This window comes from Corythoichthys intestinalis, chromosome 8 (genome assembly GCF_030265065.1).
Source record: "Corythoichthys intestinalis isolate RoL2023-P3 chromosome 8, ASM3026506v1, whole genome shotgun sequence".
NCBI classification, from domain to species: Eukaryota; Metazoa; Chordata; class Actinopteri; order Syngnathiformes; family Syngnathidae; genus Corythoichthys; species Corythoichthys intestinalis.
The window spans coordinates 25,757,991-25,780,355 of NC_080402.1; the positions used below are offsets into that span (position 1 = coordinate 25,757,991).

Sequence of the window (22,365 nt, forward strand, 5' to 3'; positions counted from 1 at the left end):
TGATGATGTGTGTGGAGAAGCAGCACAGCAGTAGCGCTCCTTCCCTTTCTACAGTGGGGAGTCGCGGCAACATACGCAGTTATGCAAATGCAGATTATAGTGGACAATGGGGTACACTTCATGGACAAAAGTATTGGGAATGCGTTTCTAAATGAGGAGTATGCTGTTTACGTGGGCAGTATAGAAAATACCAATAAAGGCGTGTTTTGAAGGGTTTGATATGGCCGAAGAGTACTCTGACCTATACTATCAAAAGCCTCATTGCACTGTGAACATGCCAATTCAGCATTTACATTTGCAAATTTTGCTCTGATTTACCAGTATACTGTATAGGGAAAATCCCAAAGTGATTGATACCAAAGTTAATTGTTTTTATTTATTATTTTATTTATTTTAACTGGGAAATTGGTATCTTTCTTGGCAGCATTATGCAATGGTTGAAACCAAGTTGAACCTCTCCAAAATGTTCAACACCATGAAAAATAACATAGTAAATGTCATTTTCAGTCAGACGACTTTAAGTGTTAGGGTAATTTATTTTTTTCTTACTTTTATCTTTAAAGCAATCTAGTATTGCATGTGGATACCCTTTATATAGACAGCCTCTGTAGAATATGGACCCTTTACTAAATTTAGCATATTATGACAAAAATAAAATCACTTCTTATTCTATTCCTATGTGCATATAACACGTCTCACATCAAGATTAATCAGTAAATGAAGTCAAAATGCCTGATTTAATTTAGTCAAATATGAATGAATGAATGAATAAACATAGTCATAAACCATTGATTGCATTTATATGAATGCATTAAGTATGCAAAGTTGCAGACTTTATTGGTAAGATTTTTACATACATCAATATGGACCCCCTTTAATTGTGTGTGATAATACTAATCTCATTTTATAAGCATTATATTTAACATATAAATCATTTTATAGTGCCCAGTTCAATTTTATATGCCAGAGAATATGCCAGCTGTCCCAATATTTTTGTCCATATTGCGTGTCAACAGTTACGTCTGACACACTTTGTCAGCAACAATCAGGATTGTAGGCACAAGTTTAGAGCTAGAGAAGAAGGACAACACCAACTGTTCAAGGCAGAAGGCCACCACATGCTTAGTGTACTTCTTGCTGTTAATATTTTATGTTTTTATGAGAATACATCAAATTAAGCCTCACAATTTTCAACTTGACCTCAAGAGTGAGTGTGGGGCGTTAACATGCAGGAGTAAATCTTTACTTAGAACAACAGCGCTGTGGAGGCATCTTTCAACCAAAACTATTCCCTTGTGTTTCTTTATGAGTCAAGTGTAAATCAATATTCACAAGGCGCTGAACAAAAACAAGCATCTAGATCCATTTGAACTTTTCTTCAACCTTTTCTCCCAATCCTCTCCCGCTCTTATGGCTCGAGTTCCCACCATGATGTCCGCTGACTACACCAACCCCACCACCACCTTCCCTGACTCTCACCCTTTGTCTCCAGGTCACTACATCCATTTTTGGTGCGGCTCATTGGGTGATCTACACTTTGCTTACCTTGTCCTACTTACCTCCCACTTGCTCTCAACTCTTCACCTTCCCACCTAACTCTCCCCTTTCCAAGTGTACGGCCGAGTGCGTGCCCTAAACTTACTGTGACTTTAATGAATGTGTCAGTGTTTTGGTATCATCCTGACAGGGGGTTACGGGTCGGCTATGGCGGCTGTGTAACAGCTAGAGAGAAGACAGGGACAGGAGCGGCTTGTGTGCTTCCCGCTTACATGGCTGACAGCGCCTTCACCCTTACGTCCTTAATGCGGGCGCCTGTGCGGATGTGCTCAAGTGACGTGCCGGTCCGGGTGTCAGTCCATGACAGACGCTCATCATATTTAATCCTGAGGGGATTTCGCAGAAATGAAAAGCTGCTTTTCAATTTCATAATCCTTTAGACCTAATCGCTTCACCCACATCCGTCCATACAGTCCAATTAGATGAACAAGACTGTCCGGATTATTGGTGGCAAACTCATCTTTGTAGTTTGTCCTTGGCCTGTGTAATCATCGAGGGGCCTGATGTGGTGAGAAGCTAGCGATGACCTCCAGATTTGTCATCTAAGGAGCTAAAAATTGCCATGTCAACCCACCTGCAGTCTTGGCCTTGTTAAAGGGCCATTGATTAGTCCTTAGGTGTGTGTGTGTGTGTGATTCTCCCTGGTTCAATATTGCCTTTGTGGCACTCTCAACCGATGGACTCACTCTGAGTTAGAAAATGCTCACTACAGTAAAAGAAGTCGTGAAAACGCTGAGTCCATATATTTGAGGTCAGAGCGGGCCGAAGGACAACACAAAGGTAGTCTGCCCACGCATATGGCAAGTACAGCGGGGGGACCATAACAAGCGACAAAGGTGAAAGTCGAACTGGAGGTAAAAAGGGAGAAAAAACTGCTGCGCTTGCATGAAAAGTATTACTCAAGGTTACATTACACAGTACCGTATAACGTTATGAATATCCCCCCCAAAAAAGACCCGAGACAACCGCGAAAAAAATGAATGGACACAGCTGAGAATTGATCGTGGCCATTAGCCAGGAAGAATGTTTGGGTGGTGTGTGTTTATGGAGGTGCGGGCGCGTGTGTGTGTGGTGCCAGTGGTTTGAGGGCAAAACGAGGCCACTTTGCCCATATTGACTGCAGTGCCATGTGACCGCTGTGATCATTAATGTGTCCTGATGCCACCGGGTATCCTGATGACCCACATCTCAGCAGTCCACTCTCGCTCTTTGGCTGCAACCCAAACCAGGCCCTCCCTTTCTCTTTCTCTCTCACCCTCCCTCTCTGTGTCTCTCAATCTTCCCCTCACTGCATTTGCTTAAAAGCTATCATCCAACTTTCTACTTTTAACGAAATATTTTTTGCAACTCAAAGCTGCAACTAGCAGGAAAACAACATTATTTGTTAGTTAATTGGTACTTCAACATTGAAAGCACATGGGAGGATTGTGTGGCTTCTTGACAAAAAGCCAGGCCATCTACCTGTGCAAGATATAGATTAGTAACTAGAGGCGTGAGAAATTTCCGATTCTCGGATTATTCGTGATTCGGCCGTGGAAAATTCGAGAACGATTCACAAACAAATTCCAATTATTTAATTATACCAGGTAAAGCGGAACTAAAATACAGTCGGCGCGATCTTCGGGACGCACTGAGGAACGGACCGAGAGTAAATATCATGTTCAAATCACGCCGCAAGATAAAAACAAAAATAATACCTGACTGCGGCTGACAACCGCTACAAACAATGCCCAGTTGCTAGTTGCAACAAATATACGTCCAGTCAGCCACGTAATGCTAGGGTAGATATCACATATACAGTATATTGAACTAAATGCGAAAGGACAGATGACGATGGCGTTAGAACATGTAGAGAGAGATAGCAAAGAAATATAACAGACTTGCCGGCGTTAGAAAACAGCCGCCATCTTAAAGCAGTAGACTTCTCTGGAAGGCTCTGTTGTACCAAACCTAATCTAAAATACTCCAATTAATACTAAATTGACAAAATCTTGACTTGAATCTATCTTTAAATGATGAAGCAGTTTTAAAACTTTCACATGTCGAAATTAGATAGAAGGGAAATTATGGAATAACGGGAGCAATTTTACCAACTTTAACGGTTGAGTCACAACATTAAATTAATTGAATAGTTTACAGATGCTGATACAGAATGGGGACTTGAGTATTTTATTTACTGTTTTGAACTGTTAACTTGATACTGAAATAGTATTTTGGTTTAGCCTGAGAGGATTTTTAAACAATTTTGGAATTAATGTGCGAAACATTAAAAGCAGGGGGAAGGGGGCATCATAATCGATTTCCAATGGAATCGTAGCCTCTGAATCGTAATCGTAATCAAATCATTCAGTGCCCCAAGATTCCCACCTCTATTAGTTACACGGTGGTATCAAGAAAGATTACAATTCTGAGTCTTGCATTTTTATTTTCATTTCAATCAAATGTTCATTATGAAATGGTTATACCTGTAAGTCTAGTCATCTATTCAGTCGCTAGGTGACCGAGGCCATATATCGTACTAGACATCTATTAATAATCGCAGAATAGCTTTGTACTCCTGGAAACTAAAAGAGCCAATAATGAAAAAAATAAAACAAAATCAATTAAAAGTCAGCATTGTTTTTCATCAGGATGGCAAACTATTTTTTTTTACTATTGTTTTTTTGTAATATTCACTCTGTTTGACCTAGGGGCATCCTTTCCTTTCAATCGTTAAGTCTCATCAATCTCAAAACAATAGTGTCTGAAGATTGTTGTGTTTGGTTGATCATTATCTCATTATTTTTTTTCTCCCAGCACAAATACTCAGTCACGATGCCCTTGACCTCGATCATCAGTTCATCCTTTAATGGATGTTTGTGCCAGATGCAACAAAATTTGCTCCAGATGTTGTTAAGATATTACATTCAAAAGCATGGCAGAGACAGATGGACAACACAAGAACGTAGTGTCTCTGGCTGCTGCAGTTTGCTGGTATTCAGAAAAAAAAAATCACCGATCGGACTGCTGCTGTTTTTTTCTGATGCAATCCAGCATCTCATCCGGAAAGCCAAACTGTTTTTATCAGCGATTTCTATCATTATTTTAACCATTATTTGGAGCTCCCCAGTGACTCTAATGTGCTGATATTACATGAGGACTTTTTTTGTTTAGTGTATATAGTTTTTGCTGACCCTCTAAAGTAAATCTGAACTTCTTCCCATCTTGCTTACTCCATATCCCTTCTTTCCGATAAATCGCTTTCACTCCTTCTGTGCTTCTCCTCCCTATTCTGTCCGCAGGCTAGCTTCCCACATTGGGCCCACATTTACCACATTTTTGTCCCAGAGTATCTCTAACTTGCATTCACATATAAAATTCATTTGAATTAAGTAATCCCCAAACACAAAGCCAGGTCCTCGCCAACATGAACCTATGTGTGGAAATGGTTTGTGTTTACAAATTTAGACTCGTACAAGCATCAACTGGGTGTGAGAACTTTTGGAGGTGGACTTGGAGCTGGATGGTACACCCTAGCCTGCTGCAGAGGAGTTAATTACTCCATATGGTGAATAATTCATTACATTGTCAGTTTGAGTGTCTGCGTATCCCTTAATATGTGTTGGCATGTTTTGAGTGCACGTAAGCATGAAGACCAAAACTCTCCCAGTAAGCATTTTCTTACCCTGGGAAAGGCAGATTAAGAGGATTGACTCCGTAATGGATTAACCTCAGAAGTGTGTGTACATTATTTTGTGTGCGCTCTTGCATTTGTGTGTATGTGTGTGTGTCTGCGTTGAGCAGGATCAGCGGGTCCTGTGTATGAATTGATTAGTCCAACAAGCTCCTCTGGTTCTCTTTTAATGACCACGTCAGCACTTTTTCACTGTGGGAAGGATAAATGTAGAGCCGCCAGTCACGCAAACAAGACGCTACCCCTTTAAGGTGGGTAAGCTGTCACTCAATCATCACTCAGTGCAGCACTCCCCTTGGACTGCTGAGACCATGCTGCGTCAGTGCATCGAAGATGATAGATGAAGCCTATGTGTGTTGGTAAAGATGGACTGAGCTGATCTTGATGCAGTATTTATTTGTCAGATGGACTGGCTTATAGTTGTAACAGCCTCTGCATATACAAGTCTCTACTTTTTATAGCTTTGCAGTTGCATTAATAAAGAAATGCTCATTTATGCTAACATATATACATTTATACATTTTAAACTTGTGTTTGACAAAGCAAATTGATACATAATATAATCAATTAGCCTGTTGGAGCCAACTATGCGCCCACTCCTACTGTGACTGTTCACCCTCTGAACACGTCAGGGGGTTACCCATTTATATAAACACAAACACGCTATTTCACATAGTTCAGTGGGGGGTCGACTTCGCGTCTCTTTTGTCAGATCCTGCTAATATATGACATTGAGAGCACACACATTTGGACAGCAGGGTACCCACACATGGCTCATAGGCTTAGGATGCTGAAAGGGTTGCGTGCATGTGCGTGTGCCTGCGCACACACTGGCAGCTATTTTGCAGAGATAAAACGGTATTTAGATGTGAGCTGCGGGGTGTGCAGTACAGTATGTCAGCTGATGTGTAAACGAGAAGACATGGCGCCAGGGAGGAGAAGACAGCGATCAGGCGGTGTGAAGCGGACAAAGAGCATGACAGCCAGACAGAAAGAAGTGGTTTAGTGTCAAAGTTTAGCATAGGATTGAATTTAAACAATAAAAGGGGAGCAATGTCAAATCAAATTAGTGTAAATGTGACTGGAGTTACTTCTCAGAGTGTTCTACCTGTTTGTTGTACTTGTTCCCAGTCTGGCATCCATACTCCGAGCACTGGTCTGATCCCAGGGACATGGCGTCTCCATTTCCACTGCCTCCACTGCTGCTGCTGCTTGAGCCGGTGCTCCCGACACAGACCCCACTGCCCACAAAGGTGTTGGAAGGTGGCAGCTCCTGAACTGCCTGATGCTTCTTCCCTTCAGCTGGAGGGGAGTGTGGTTGGAGGTTGACTGCAGGGAGAGGTGAGCTGGACTTGTAGTGCCTGGCCAAATCCGGACTCGACTGATGCCGTCTGCCACCACCCATCCGTGGGCTGCCGGGGTCACCGTCAACAGCGCAGTAGCGGGCTGCGAGGCGCTCACTTGCACTGCTGATATCTTCCTCTTCATCGTCATTGGCGTGGCGACGAAGTCCGTTTACAGTGACAATACCACTGTAGAGTGACCTGTCTGACTTGGTAGGTCCAGCTGCTGTGCCACCACCATTGCGCTTATCTCGCCGAGGTTTGCGTCCTCGGTCTGATCCGCTGCCACGGCCAACCTGCGGTTGAGCCCCTGATGGACTGAAGAAATCTTCTTCTGGCTCTTTCTTACCAGCCTCATAACCGTTCTTGCCTTGAGCGCCACATTGCCTTGCTGTGACTACGAGGAGTATGACCAGGATGACAGCTGCGGCTCCTGCCAGGACACCGATGGCGACGCTGAGGCGTTGTTTACCTAATGCACGATCACTGTCTGGGTCCCCAGCAATGTCCAGTGATAGTGGAGCAAGTAAGCTTCTGCTGACCTGTAATGAAATGTACAGGAAACAATCACAATGTTACAAGGGCAAAACAAAAACTACTACCCAAATCAGTATATTTTGTGTCACCGAAGTCTCTAAAGTGAATTATGGTGAGAGTCCTGTAGCTTGGACTAAGTTTGAGTAAATCACAAATCTGACAAGTACAGTGCAAATGCAGGACAATTTATTTAACAACTTGGTGTCTTACAAATTTAATCTGTTCCCTAACTAAAATGATCAATGTCTATGGTTTCTATGATCATTCCCAGGTGAAATTAATGGAAATGCAATCAATCAGTTCTACCCCCTGCCACCCATTCAAAAAAGTAAATCTTATATTTTACTGTATAAAGTATTGAGTGATAAAAAATACAAACAATGAAGAACAATTATACATTTTATGAATCATGAATGAATGAATGAATGATTAAATGCTGTGGTGTAATTTATTGTGCTGCAACGTCTGTTGTGCCCGCTTTGGCCATAAGGAGGCAGAATAAAAAATATACAGACACAAAGACATAATACCTCTCCGTTTACTATTACTGTCAATGATTCAGTAATATGCGGCAAGCTTACTAATTTCTCAATTAGGACAAAAATGAAATGTCTGCTAGTGTTATACTATCTGTGAACATGTGTTGCTTACTGGCAACATGTCAGATCAGTGGTAGAATTCAACTTAAAACATTAAGCTGATTTTTTTTTTAATGTAGGTAAAAATTGACTATGGAACAGATTATTTCAATTGTCATCAATTCCCATGGGAAAAACTCTGAAATCCAAACAAAATAGAGGTCGATCCGCATCCAGAATTTTTCAATATTAGAGAAACTGGGGGAGTATAGCGACAAGCACAAACCAACTACGTAAGCAGAGCTGTCTGCCATAGTAGTCACTCTATTTCACAATGTAAAAGTTACTGAAAAAATACTATGACTAAGAGGCTGGAAAAAATGTGTCGCTATTGTATGACAGTACATTGTGACTGTCAGTTAAAATTTCACTCTTGGACATGTACTGTTTAAGAAAGAAAATCATTCACTCATTCATACCAATAGTTTTGAGTCCTAAGCCATGCTCACACACACAATTGTGAACTGTAGGAGGAACCCACAGATACAAAAGAAGCACATGCAAACTTCACATGAGCCAAACTATAATTCCACACAGAAACATTCTAGCTGTGTGCCACCAACAATAACAGTTTAATCCACTGTGCTGCCAAGTGACAGATGAGTTAAAAGAAAGAAAAAAAAAGCTTTAATCGACATTGACACAGTAGGTGTGAAACAAAGAGAATAATCAAACAGCATCTTCATCTTAATTAAACCCATCACAGTGTCTTATGTGTTCCCTTTCCATTATTCCCAGACACATCGAGTGTCACTAAATATATAATTTGTCTTGCGTCGAGACTGCAACATTTTAAATTGCGTCTGTAATTCTGTTAGCCGATATACACCCAGATTATGTCATTTAAAGCAGATGTTGAGAAACAACTGAAAGTGTGAGCTCCAAGGTTTCACAGAGAAAAATTGTCAATACGTGTGCAAAGAGGGACACACAAAACGTAAATGGCAGAAAATGACTGCATCCCCATTACAAGAGCTGTCTCTTCAACAGACAAAGCTGGTATTGTGAAGGCAAGTGTGGGAGTGGATTTATGCTGGATTTGTTATCCTTATTTTTCCATGGAGATTTGTAAGGATAGTGATGTGGTAAGGCTCCAATACATTCCTGCAGTTTATCTGAGGCTTTTTTGGCTCATTATGTTTAACACGTATAACATGATTTGATGAAGACTATGGTCTTCTAGTCATCATTTAGACAGATTTCATTTGGCTAACATACGCTACATTTTGTAATAAGATTGTTAAGAAAAATATTGATCGCATATTATGGACACTTCTGAGTGGGTGACAATGGGGTTCTACCAATCTAATCATACAGCGTAAACCTGGTTAATATATACAGCAGAAAGCTGTCCTAAGACAGTCATTTTGCACAGACAACAGAAACAGAGACGAAGGCTGATATATATGTCCGCACTTACATGACTCAACAGTGTAAGCTGACTGTTCGTTAGACACCTCATTATGCAGCTCTGACACGAGTCTCAAAGCTCATATGACATTTTTTTCTCTCCTGTCAAGGCTGGAAATGATATACTCAAGTAATCCGTGGACTATTATAGTGGCTTTATAATAAGACTTTGCGGAAGAAATTGAAGAAATAGTAAGAATGAAGGTGAATGGGTGCTACAGGGTTTGTAGCAACAACCAAAAAACCCTCTTCCCTTCCAATACTATTGTTCCAATAAAAGTTGCTTTGTTTAACTTGATTCATATGTTATCCTCTAAATGGCTTTTCCACTGCCCAAAAAAGTAAGGACACATGTACCATTTAGCTAAATTTTTAAGGCTCAAGTTTAATCATATTTGTTGTGTTCTTTCAAACTTTGTCATGTGCTGACCGACAATTTGGCGCCGAAAACCTTTGGCCGAAAACGGCGAAAATGAAATATATGGATTATTAAACAAAGGAAAATAAAATAAATTTGCTTCATCGCTGTTACACGCAAGTTCTGAAGTTGCTTTCCATTGATGTCCTGCATCACATCAAGTACAGTGCATTGGAGCCCGTGTGTGAGTAGTTTTGAGTTTAATCAAGTGAACAGTGTACAAATAAAGTAGTATTTAAACGCTTACATGGTCATTTGCTGTGACTTAGTATGTTTATACGACGACCACTTCCTCTTTTTGTCACGTTTTTCCCGCTACTTCTACACCCCCTCTGCCAGTAGCCGCTCAATCCGGCGAGGAGGGATTCCGCTGCCGTGAGAACTCAGCCTTGTCACCTGGCTCTCGATCGATTCTACTTGTTGCACAAGAAAAGACAGTCTTATTTTAAGGAGTAGGAGCGATTGTAATAGCCTTGTAAAGAGCTTTACTAGTTTCGGCGAGAACGAAATAGTTTTTTGTTGTTGTTGTGAACTAAAGTTCCACACAAACGTACATCAAGCTCTCATTTAGCTTAGCAATTGGAGGCGTGAGACCCATTTTTCGAATGTCCCAAACTTCCAAGAAACGTGACGTCCAGCAAACAAAATGCTATGACGAAGCCAGTACCTCTGCTGTATACGTGTTCAGCGTATCCCACAAAACACTCAATGCCGCTGGGAACCCACCCTCCCATGGGGATCCAGAATCGGCACCTTTCAAACTAAACTTCACGAGCCCTTCAGAATTGTAGAACCAATGCCAAGGCAAAGGGCATTAATCGGAAAATAATTAAATAAAATATATATTTTGAAATGAAATAAAAAATTATTCAATATATTTTTCGGCCTTAGGGTTTTGGGCCAAGTGTTTCCAATATTCGGTTTTTGGTTTCGGCCAAGAATTTTTCTTTCGGTACATCTTTTGTATACAGTGGGGCACATAAGTATTTAGTCAACCACTAATTGTGCAAGTTCTCCCACTTGAAAATATTAGAGAGGCCTGTAATTGTCAACATGGGTAAACCTCAACCATGAGAGACAGAATGTGGAAAAAAAAACAGAAAATCACATTGTTTGATTTTTAAAGAATTTATTTGCAAATCATGGAACATAAGTATTTGGTCAATACCAAAAGTTCATCTCAATACTTTGTTTTGTAGCCTTTGTTGGCAATAATGGAGGCCAACCAAACGTTTTCTGTAACTCTTCACAAGCTTTTCACACACTGTTGCTGGTATTTTGGCCCATTCCTCCATGCAGATCTCCTCTAGAGCAGTGATGTTTTGGGGCTGTCATTGGGCAACACGGACTTTCAACTCCCTCCACAGATTTTCTATGGGGTTGAGATCTGGAGACTGGCTAGGCCACTCCAGGACCTTGAAATGCTTCTTACGAAGACACTCCTTTGTTACCCTGGCTGTGTGTTTGGGATCATTGTCATGCTAAAAGACTCAGCCACGTCTCATCTTCAATGCCCTTGCTGATGGGAGGAGATTTTCACTCAAAATCTCTCGATACATGGCCCCATTCATTCTTTCCTTTACACAGATCAGTCGTCCTGGTCCCTTTGCAGAAAAACAGCCCCAAATCATGATATTTCCACCTCCACGCTTCAAAGTGGGTATGGTGTTCTTCGGATGCAATTCAGTATTCTTTCTCCTCCAAACACGAGAACCTGTGTTTGTACCAAAAAGTTATATTTTGGTTTCATCTGACCATAACACATTCTCCCAGTCCTCTTCTGGAACATCCAAATGCTCTCTAGCAAAACGCTGACGGGCCTGGACGTGTACTTTCTTCAGCAGGGGGACACGTCTGGCACTGCAGAATTTGAGTCCCTGGCGGCGCATTGTGTTACTGATAGTAGCCTTTGTTACTGTGGTCCCAGCTCTCTGTAGGTCATTCACTGGGTCCCCTCGTTTGGTTCTGGGATTTTTACTCACCGTTGTTGTTATCATTTTGACACCACGGGGTGAGATCTTGCATGGAGCCCCGGATCGAGGGAGATTATCAGTGGTCTTGTATGTCTTCCATTTTCTAATAATTGCTCCCACAGTTTATTTCTTTATACCAAGCGTTTTACCTATTGCAGATTCAGTCTTCCCAACCTGGTGCAGGTCTACAATTTTGTCTCTGGTGTCCTTCGACAGTTCTTTGGTCTTGGCAATAGTGGAGTCTGGAGTGTGACTGACTGAGATTGTGGACAGGTGTCTTTTATACCGATAATGAGTTAAAACAGGTGCCATTAATAGAGGTAACGAGTGGAGCCTCGTTAGACCTCGTTAGAAGAAGTTAGACCACTATGACAGCCAGAAATTTTGCTTGTTTGTAGGTGACCAAATACTTATTTTCCACTCTAATTTGGAAATAAATTCTTTAAAAATCAAAAAATGTGATTTTCTTTTTTTTTCTCCACATTCTGTCTCTCATGGTTGAGGTTTACCCATGCTGACAATTTCAGGCCACTCTAATCTTTTCAAGTAGAAGAACTTGCACAATTGGTGGTTGACTAAATACTTATTTGCCCCACTGTATATACATCTACAGCACATGCCGCCACAATACTAAAGAAAAGTGAGTGCTTAAAAAAAGTATAGACATATGTCACACACTGTCATTTTTTGACTATAAGATGTACCTCACTATAAGCCACACCCATGCATCTCATTAGCCTGAAAAAATGCATAAATTAGTCAGACGGGACTATTAGCCGCAGGGTTCAAAGTTGGGGGAAAAAGTAGCATTTTGTAGTCTAAAAATTGCAGCGTATAAATACGTGTACTTAATTCTGCTCTATAAAGTTAAGATCTTAACACTAGCATTTTCATACGTCTAATGCTCTCCTGAGAATGATCTGATTCACATTACTGATACACATTACTACTGCGACAATAATACGTTTTCTTGTGACCATTCCACTAATCAAAATTTAGATCCCAGTTTTAGCTCAGTGCATTTGCAACAGAGCTGCAGTTCAGAGGCGTCACCCATTATAATTAATTCATCACTTAATTATCCAGGTGGGGATTGTGTAAAGTGTGGAACCTCTGACAAGGCAAGTGTCAAGTACCACTTCTTTTAATGATGAAGGATAAAGAATCCTTGCAGAGTTGCGAACTAACAGTACACTATTAACCGCACACACAAGTGCACAAAAGTAATGATCAAGTCATAAAATGACAATTTTTTTTCTTTATTAAAATAAAAATGAAATGCTTCCAGTTTTATTACTTTCACAATCAATCATTTACTATTTATTGACTAAACATAGGAAAAAGACACTCCTGTGACACTCCCCATTATTGAGCTAATTTTTATAAGTGACCAGAAGCATAATTGAAAAAAAATCATCAATCAACCTAGAATACAGTATACACCTATTGACTAGACCAGGGGTCGGCAACCCAAAATTTTGAAAGAGCCATATTTGACGAAAACAAAACAAAACAAACTGATACCGTATGTCTGGAGCCGCAAAAATTAAAAGCCTTGTGTAGGCCTAATAATGAAAGCAACACTGACTGTATGTATCGCTATTAGCTATATTAGCCTACTATATAAATGACTAAGTTGGCCACAAATACATAATTGGCCTTCATGATTAAATGTTTATTTTCCCTGCAGTGGATCCTATAGAGAATGACGCACCACATGACTACTCTGTTGTACGATGCCACCTGAAGTTTAACTTCATTACAATTATTAATGAATTGAAAGAATATTTATGTCATGTTTGTCCTCCTACAGAAACCGTCTTAAAACAAAAAATATATTTCCTCCCCCATCTTTTTCGATTTTCAAAAATCTTTGAAAAAGTTCCAGGGAGCCACTAGGGCAGCTCCAAAGAGCTGCGGGTTGCAGACCTGCGGACTAGACAAACACAGCTTCTAGATGTCTAAAACTGTTGTATAGCATTCTGGGTGAACTCTTACGATTCTATATTTTTTATTCTTGATGAAATACATCAAGAAATACATAAATTTGTTTGTATTATATCACACTGACCTTTTTCCAGTAATGTAACTCTTCATTTTCCCCGTTTTTTTAATACTTTAATTGATGCAGGAAATGCCTCTTATGCAAAACACAGTTAAATACAAATTTTTGTGCTTGTTTCTGCGGTAATGCGTTCTCTAAAATCTTGCTTCCAACACCACCTGTGCTGGTTAAAAACACACACACACACACACAAAAAACCAACAATTTCCTGACATGATGCTGTGGAACTAGCAGGCGTTTTTCCTGGCTGATTACAGTACAGTACAGTATCTTATTCACTCAAAGACATCATTTATACAAGCTTGGACACATTTTAGCCTTTTGTTGGGCTCAATGGTCCTAGTAACTTTGGCCCGTTGTTTTTCATTTCTCTTCTCAGCACTATTGTCACAACACTTAACAAATGTTCTGTTGTAATAGCCCCTAAAGGCCTCTTGTTTTCTAGTTTGGCGTTATAATTCTACTCTTGAGTGATACCTTCATAATTCTAAGGACTAGTGGTTACCATATGTCCAAACACAATGCCTTATATCTTCACACTGTTGTTTCAAAATACAACTTTTAATGGAAGCAAACTGTCCAAACAGGTGAGTTAAAAAAAGAAAAATCTCACGCTGTGTTTGCACCTGATTAAATGTTTCTTCAATCTAAAACAAACAAACAAACAAACAAACAAACAAACAAACAAACAAAAACATTTGGCTATCGATCACAAAGATAGCGACATTGCAGCAATACAAATAATGAGGATATGACACTAAAATCCATTAGAAATCCTATGTAATTCACCTTGAGTTCATTTGTCAATTCAGCGTTTTACACACAAAGAAATATTTAAGCAGGTATCTGCTTTTTTTTTTTATAAATTTTTTTTAATTTAATTTAATTTTTTTTTTAGGTGTTGGGTGGTAGGCAAGAATGTGTGCAATAGGCTGACAATAGCACAGAACCTTTTGCGCTATAAAGCTTTTTCTCCTTTTTCCTTTTTATTTAGTAGCTAAAGTGCTTCTTGAAAAGATTGTTTCGCAAAACGATTTGGAATAATGGCTCTTCTACCAGTCACTGAAAGCGCAATGGTTCATTCACCTGCCTGATACAGCATGGGTTCAGTTCTGTGATGATGTGAATTTAAAAATGAATTGACCGTCTTCACATAAGACTTGAGAATGACTTATTTAATTTAGGGTGTGGTCTGTTCACCCAACTGGTATAGACAAGCAGTGTAGAAAAAGGGTGCATGGATGCACATACAGTAGAGTACAGAGTGGACTAGAAAAAGACAGTAATTGATTGATCGATTAGATAATCAATAAAAAATTGTTGTATTCCATCATATCTTGGAAATTGAGCCAAAATGGAGTGCACTAATTGACAGGATTAGTGTCGTTTACTCAGTCAATAATATTTTACATATGATAATGCACGGAAATTATGGATAGCTGAAAGCAGACCTTCACTAGGACAAAACTTTAGTTAGGCAGTATTGTCCTAATTCAGAACATCAACAATTTTTTATTTATTGCTAAATTCCATGTATTCGATGGGGGACAATGCTAACAGGGACTGTACTTTCCCTTCAAATGCCTCTAAGCCATTTTAGTTGCTCACTATTCACATCACTGCACATGCACGTAAATGACAGATGATGAAGACTCTTACTTTGGAGAAAACCTTTCCAAACTACATCAACTTGTGAGATAAAATAACACTCTTTTTGGAACAAATAACATCACCACATAATCTCTGAGCCTATTTAATTAGTAGTCAGTTCAATTTACTTGATGCACACCAGAGGGAATTTTCGTGGTCATTACTTTTCAGCATTTGTAGATTAACTGAGCAATTTTTCAAGTATAATGGGATGGGGATTCTGTTAATATAATGACTATAGGAAAGAAAAACAGAGTGTGCACAAGTACACAATCTTTGTTTGGAATTCTTCTGTGGTTGTTTCTGTTGTAAAGGTAATTCTGTTATGTCTAGTCAATTTACTCTACAAGCCTACTCCGCTTTGTACTAAACTTTTTAGTTCCACAAGACCACATTGTTTAATGAGTGCAGATGTTTTATTTCTTTATGTTCTGCTCATTCCTCTTGTAAAATGACTTATTTAGAGTTGAGCCTTGTTCTCAGGTACTTTGTTTTATGTCTGAATACTAATGCACGGCATGTGCAGCATGATACAACAGAAATGCCTAAATCTCATCAATATTCAGGCCTGCTATAGCAAAGCGACCCTTCTTAAGTGCAGGTTCCATTCATACTAACATACTTCAGCCGACTGTGGGTGGCCCTAACTGGGCCAGTCAGTCTCTCTCCGTTAATGCCTTTCCACTGTCGTCCTTTCTATCACTCTCTCACTCATGCCACACACACACACACATACACACACCTATTTCCCTCAGCTCTGCCTTCAATGTACCGTAAAAGAAGAGCCACTTCAGTAATAACTGTTATTTTAAACACGCAGGCATGAAGAAAAGTCATACCGGACAAAGAAAACCCTCCTGCAGGATTCAAACAACAAAGAAGTCAGCTCTGCCAATAGTTTTCAAAAGATAAACGGGATTCTTTATCTGTGACAAATATAGACACAATTAAAAGTCCTAAAAATGGCCAAAAACAGCAAAGCCAGAGTGGAGAATCCATTTATTTAATTCTATCAAGAAAATAATCGCCTTACCACTTTAGTTTAAACAGCTACAATCAGTTTTAATTAGCACTCTCTCTTTTGTAATGCGATATCTGTGTGGCCATTATTGGAATGGATCAGAGGCGAGAATCATGTCTGGCTATCATTACCATCGCGGTAGAACAATCTGCACAAACCAAAACAGGACGGATCATTGCCTCTTCCAATTAAGATTCTTTTCATTCCAGTTCTGCTTATTAGAACAAGCCTCATGAGCAGGTGTGGGTGCAATATTTCATTAAAAGCTTACCTGTGCGTCTACCAGGGAGGCATTCACCAAGCTCTCGTTGATGAAGACGTGGACCAGGGCAATAGCACACAGCGAGGGGGTCCCGCTGTCATTGACCCTGACCACCAGGCGATGTAGACCTTTATGACGACGCTCCAGTGGCTCTGCCAGTGTGATTACACCATTGGAGTGGCCGATCTCAAACAATCTGAAGGGATTCCCACCAACTAAGGCATAGTGAAGGTCTGCATTTGGACCCGTGTCTGAATCTATGGCTGTCACAGTCCTGACTATAGTGCGGGCACTACTTGCAGGTGGGAGCAATGTATAGGACTCGTTGGCTGGGGATGTGATAGAGGGGGCATTGTCATTCTCATCAGTGACAAAGAGTGACACGGTGGCCGTGGCGGTTTTGCGAGGCTCTCCTCCGTCCACAGCACGTACTCGAAAGGTGTAGGTGGAAAGCTTTTCACGGTCAAACGACAAAGAGGAGAAGATGGTGCCTGTGTTGTTCTCAATGGAGAACAGCTCCTCTTGCTCCTTCTCTCCATTGTCTCCCACACTTTTCTCCCCTGACTTCTTCTCATCTTGTCCATCCATTTCAACAAAGAGGCTGAGTTCTGCATTCTCACCTTCATCAGCATCAGTCACAGTCACCATGCCAACTGGGCTGTTGGCGAGCAGGTTTTCTTTCACATAGAAAGTAAAAACTTCCTGGACAAACTTTGGCGCATTGTCATTGCGGTCAGTCACCTGAATAACAACAGTCGCTGAACCTTGTAGAGAGGGGGTACCCTTGTCCTTGGCAATAACTTTGAGTTCATACCTCTCTCGCTGCTCTCGGTCCAGGACAACAGTAGCACGAATGTCCCCATTATCAGGATCTATATAAAATGGCCCATTTGCAACAGGATCCAGTGAATATGCAATCTCGGCATTCTTGCCACTGTCTGCGTCTGCAGCCACCACAGTGACGACCCTCTCATTGGGGGAGTTGTTTTCTGCAAAGTGGACCTCCACGACACTTTGGGCAAAGACAGGGGGATGGTCATTGTAATCAACAACTCGCACCATCAGTGAACTGTTGCTGGAAAGACTAGGGCTTCCAGAATCTACTGCCACAATGGTGACGCTGTATTCTTTGGTGACCTCGTAGTCCAGCAAAGCTGAGGTATGCAGGAAGAATTTTTTCTTGTTCCTGTGAAAAAAGGATAGTATAAGTTAATGTAGTATAAAGTAGGCCTGCACAATATATTGTTTGAACATCGCCATCGCGATATGTGCATGCGCAATAGTCCTATCGCAGGACCTGCATTTTTTTTTTTTTTTTTGGAGCACATAAACTTTTGTTTTGCTTCATAAAAGCAGCCAGTGTGCAGAGACATGGCCTGCTGGATCCCCTTGATATACATGTATCCCCTTAGCCTGGACTAAACTGTATTATATCAACGCAATGTGGTCATGGTGTGTAAAACAAAGTCTTCCCAAACAAAAGTATTTACGTCATCTAGTGAAAATTGTTCTAGTTTTAATATTGCAATATATATCGCAAAATATTGCAATCCCCCAATAAGTCGCAATGTGAGTTTTTTTCCAGTATCGTTTAGCCCTAGTATAAAGTAAAAGTATCTAGGTGCTTTTCAAAATAGTATATTTACAATATACATTCCATTATAGTCAACTCACTGTTTACATACATATTTTTTTGTACCTATGGTCAATATATCAGTCAAAACTCAAAGATAAGAATTAAAGAGAAGCATTATGAAAGAACTACTTTAGCTGACTCGTGATTTTCTTGTGAAGACAATGAATAACTGTAACACTATAAAGCAAGTATAAGCAAGCACTATATTTTCTAACGCTTACTCTGCTTAGTGTTTTCCTCAAACTTGAAGATTTTTTTTTTTTTTTTTACAACTGACTTGAAAGCACTGACATTTGGAGTAAGCGCTGTTGCAATACTACTACTAAATGAGTCAGAAAACTCTTGACTTTATTGAATATTTATGATCTAGTTTTACAGATAGCTTGACATTTTATCTACTCTGGTTTTAAGTAAATAAATGGCCTACTTGAACTACGTGAAAAAAATGAATTACACAACACTTCTCTGGATTATCTGTGAAATATACTATTTGTTGAAACACATTTTGCAGCAAGAAGGCAGGGACTATCACTTTTTTGTTATTTCGTTTGTTCTGAAACAACGGTATATCATAAAAAATTAAATTTAATGTAAAATTCTTTATCCAGAACTTTGTACTCATATCGTAAAATGATTTTAGTCAATTATAATGACCAAACTAAGCTTCTTGACAATCAACATTTCACCTCAAGTTGACTCACCTGTCAAAGGCTTCATCTGCAGGTAAGGGTGGGAGAGCTGTTTCACCAGCAGGCTTCAAAGTGAAGGGGACATCTCCTACAACAGTGCAGGTCACAGCTCCGTTTTCTCCTTGGTCTCGGTCTGAGACCTGAACCAGAGCGACTGGTGTGTCTACCAGAACGTTCTCAGGTACCAATGCTGTTCCATCTCGCACTGGGATTCGCCCGATCTTTCGAATCTCTACAACTGGGACGTTGTCATTTTCGTCACGTACAGCCAAAATGACTGTGGTACGATCAGTGCGTGGTGGCTGACCCCTGTCTCGCGCTGTGACTGTAAACCTCAGTTGGGCCACCTCTTCTCTGTCGATCCTGTGGAGAACGCTCAGCCATCCAGTTGCCTCGTCCAGTCGAAGCAGCCGCCTGACCGATTCTGTAGCTGCTCCAAAGACATACTCCACCTGTCCGTTCACACCAATGTCACGGTCTGAAGCTCTCACCTGCAGGACTGGTGTTCCTGGTGGTGCATTTTCTGCCATTTCCGCCTCATATGTTGGCCTTTCGAACAGTGGACTATTGTCGTTTACGTCTGTTATGGACACCCGCAGCAGAGCTTGAGATGATCGTGGTGGGTTTCCTCCATCTCGAACCCGCAGGATCAGTTCGTAAGAGTCTTTTTGCTCGCGGTCTAATGTACCTTTGACGATCAGTTGAGGTTGTTTTTCACCATCTGGTATATCTGCCACTTGAAGTTCAAACACAGTACTCCTGGCTCCTCCCACATTATCTCCACTCCTACCCCTCCTATCTCCAAGGCCATCTACTCTACCGATGGGATTTCCTCCTGTCGTGCGTCTTGCCGAACTGGACCCAGTTGCACCTTCTTGGATGAGCTCATAGCGGTCTATACCGTTTCGTCCAAAATCTCTGTCCGTAGCAGTGGGAAGCAGGTAAAGCGTGCCTATAGGACGATTTTCCTCCACTGAGAGCTGGAGCACCGGTGAGGGGAAGGAAGGAGTGTTGTCATTGATGTCGGTTATGACTACACGGCCTTCGAACAAGTCCACCCAGCTTTGCAGGGGGCCAATCACTGACACTTCAAAGTCCAAGAAACACTCATTTTCATCAAAAATCATCTGGCATTGGGTCATCTTCTCCCTGTCGATGCGCCTTGGCCCTGTCGTTAGCTCACCGGTGACATTGTCGATTTTGAAGAACTCGGAGCCACTCTCCAGGGCAAAGGTGACGTCCCCGCTGCCCGTGCCAGCTGTGAGGCCCAGGTCTGCGGCCACATTGCCTATCTTGACATCAGGGGGGCCTTCCTCAGCTACCCGGTACCGGAGAGCTGAGTGTGCACCTGGCAGCTGAGTCAGCAGCTGCAGCAGCAATAAGACCACGAGGCTGATAGCCTGCGCCGAAGAGTGCACTGCACCAAGTCCATGCATAGCTCCGTCCTGCTCTACTTGCCTTTCTCCACACTGTTTTGCCCCTTGAATCACCGGCTGGGCTGCTGCTTGTTTCTTGCGAGTAGCCCACAAGCGTGGGTGTTTGATTTATTATTTCTCCCTTCTGACTGACAGTCTTTGCTACCAAGAGCTGATATGTTATTAATTCCTTCTTTCTCCTCCTGTCTTTTCAACTTATAATGCAGTTCAATCCTGGTTGTGTCCTCTTCAAACCACGTGATATATTGATTCAAAGAGCCAACGTTCTGAAGAAATAAGAAAACAGACAAAAGAAACCTTTGATCAACTGGCAGGAGCACTTTAAACGTTAAAGCGGTTTTTACTCGTCACTTTTCATTATTCCAGTCACATATGGGACAGCAGTTTTTTTCTCGCGTGTCTCACTTCACCTAAACTGCAATGCAGCACCTCTAGTTCACACAAAAGAGGAAGCGAGCTGCGCTTTGTAGTTAGCTTAGGGACAGTGCTGAGGCAGACCAATAACGACAAATAAAAAAAAATCTAAAATCACATGGCCGATTAAAAGTATTTCCTTATAGACTTTTCTCTTACCTTAAGAGCCGACAGATGCCTTTGCTTTCTTTCCCCGCAGTGGCGGAGCAACGTGCCAAGCCATCGGATTCCTGAACGCAACTTGGAAAGGGACACTCGTTCTGTAGTAGCCACTTAACCTAACGGTTAAAAAGTAACAAAGCAAATGTTGTCGATTTAGCGCCTCTCCTGTCAAGTTGAAGCGATGGTGATCCCGGCACGGGCATCAATTACGAGTCAATTCTAGCCAGTTTAAGCGTTGCTCGGGATGTCGGTAATGGACCGAGTGAAGATGCGTCTTTTTCCAAGAGTCCCGCATTCTCTCTCTCACTCAAGTTGCACCTCCTATTCCTCCTCCTCCTTCATTGGCTTCCCCCTCTCACCTGCACTGCTCGGGACTGCTGCTGTAGCCAGCGATGCTGCAGTCTCTCTCTCTCTCTCTCTCTCTCTCTCTCTCTCTCTCTCTCTCTCTCTCTCTCTCTCTCTCTCTCTCTCTCTCTCTCTCTCTCTCTCTCTCTCTCTCTCTCTCTCTCTCTCTCTCTCTCTCTCTCTCTCTCTCTCTCTCTCTCTCTCTCTCTCTCTCTCTCTCTACTGCAACATTCTCTAACTCATCCACTGGCAGCAGAGGCAGGCATCGGGTCCTTGTGTGTGTTTGTAGGTTGCAGAGGACAGACCTTAAACCCCCTCTTCATCTATCTCCATCCCTCTACCCCCCCCTGCATGCTGTCATATAGTGAGATTAAATGGCTTGCTGTCCCGGCTGCTGGCATCACCCTTCTCTCCATCCATGCATGCTGGCCACACATCTTTATTCTTATATTCATGAAATAAAAGGAGAGTGATGCAGCTTTGTCAGCCCATTGCAGACCCCTGTCATATTTGTGCTGGTGCAGCTATTTTGGTGGTGGGTGGGTGCAGTGGGAGGAGAGGGGGCATACAACATTGGGGAAAGGCTTCATTCATTCTTTGTGTCAAAGAGCCGCTCATTGGCACACATCCTAGTGGGAAATCATAACAGTGGCATGCTGCAGTAATTTATACTGGGCTTAAGCCTGCAGTAGCCAATGGTTGTCGGCCTAGACAATGTATTTCAAAACAATGCAGCCGTAAATCGTACAGTGCCACATGCCAGTCTTTTTTCAGATATAATAAAAAGACACTCCAATGAATTACAATAAGTACCCTACAATCTGATTCTAAGCATGTCAAATGAAATAATAACACAATATTTTTTTAGGAGAATTAACATTACCTGGAACTAGGGGTGTGACAAAATATCAAAATGGTGATATATCGTGATACTTTGTATCCCAAAAGGGTATCGATATGCTCCTGCCAAGAATCGAGATATCGTTTTAAAAAGGTGTCAATGTCCCAAAAAAAAAAAAAAAATAATAATAATAATAATAAGGAACTAACTAGTTGCTACCAATATTTTCTACCATAATCGTGTCTGTTAACTCTAAGGCTGCATTAACGGTGCTCAACACTCAATCCATTTAGAC

At 41.2% G+C, this 22,365-nt stretch overlaps 1 protein-coding gene across 1 annotated transcript in view; it reads right to left on the minus strand.

Moving 5' to 3' along the window:
- Positions 1–21,245, minus strand: part of pcdh7a (protocadherin 7a) — a 75,282-nt gene extending 54,037 nt beyond the window's left edge. The window contains exons 1-4 of the mRNA XM_057843307.1: positions 20,882–21,245; positions 18,885–20,574; positions 16,557–17,733; positions 6,339–7,115 (exon numbers count right to left, since the gene is read on the minus strand). Of these exons, the coding sequence (XP_057699290.1) occupies positions 6,339–7,115; positions 16,557–17,733; positions 18,885–20,308 (3,378 nt within the window). The 5' untranslated portion in view covers positions 20,309–20,574; positions 20,882–21,245. The remainder of the gene's footprint in view (positions 1–6,338; positions 7,116–16,556; positions 17,734–18,884; positions 20,575–20,881) is intronic.
- Between the last annotated feature and the right edge of the window lie 1,120 nt (positions 21,246–22,365).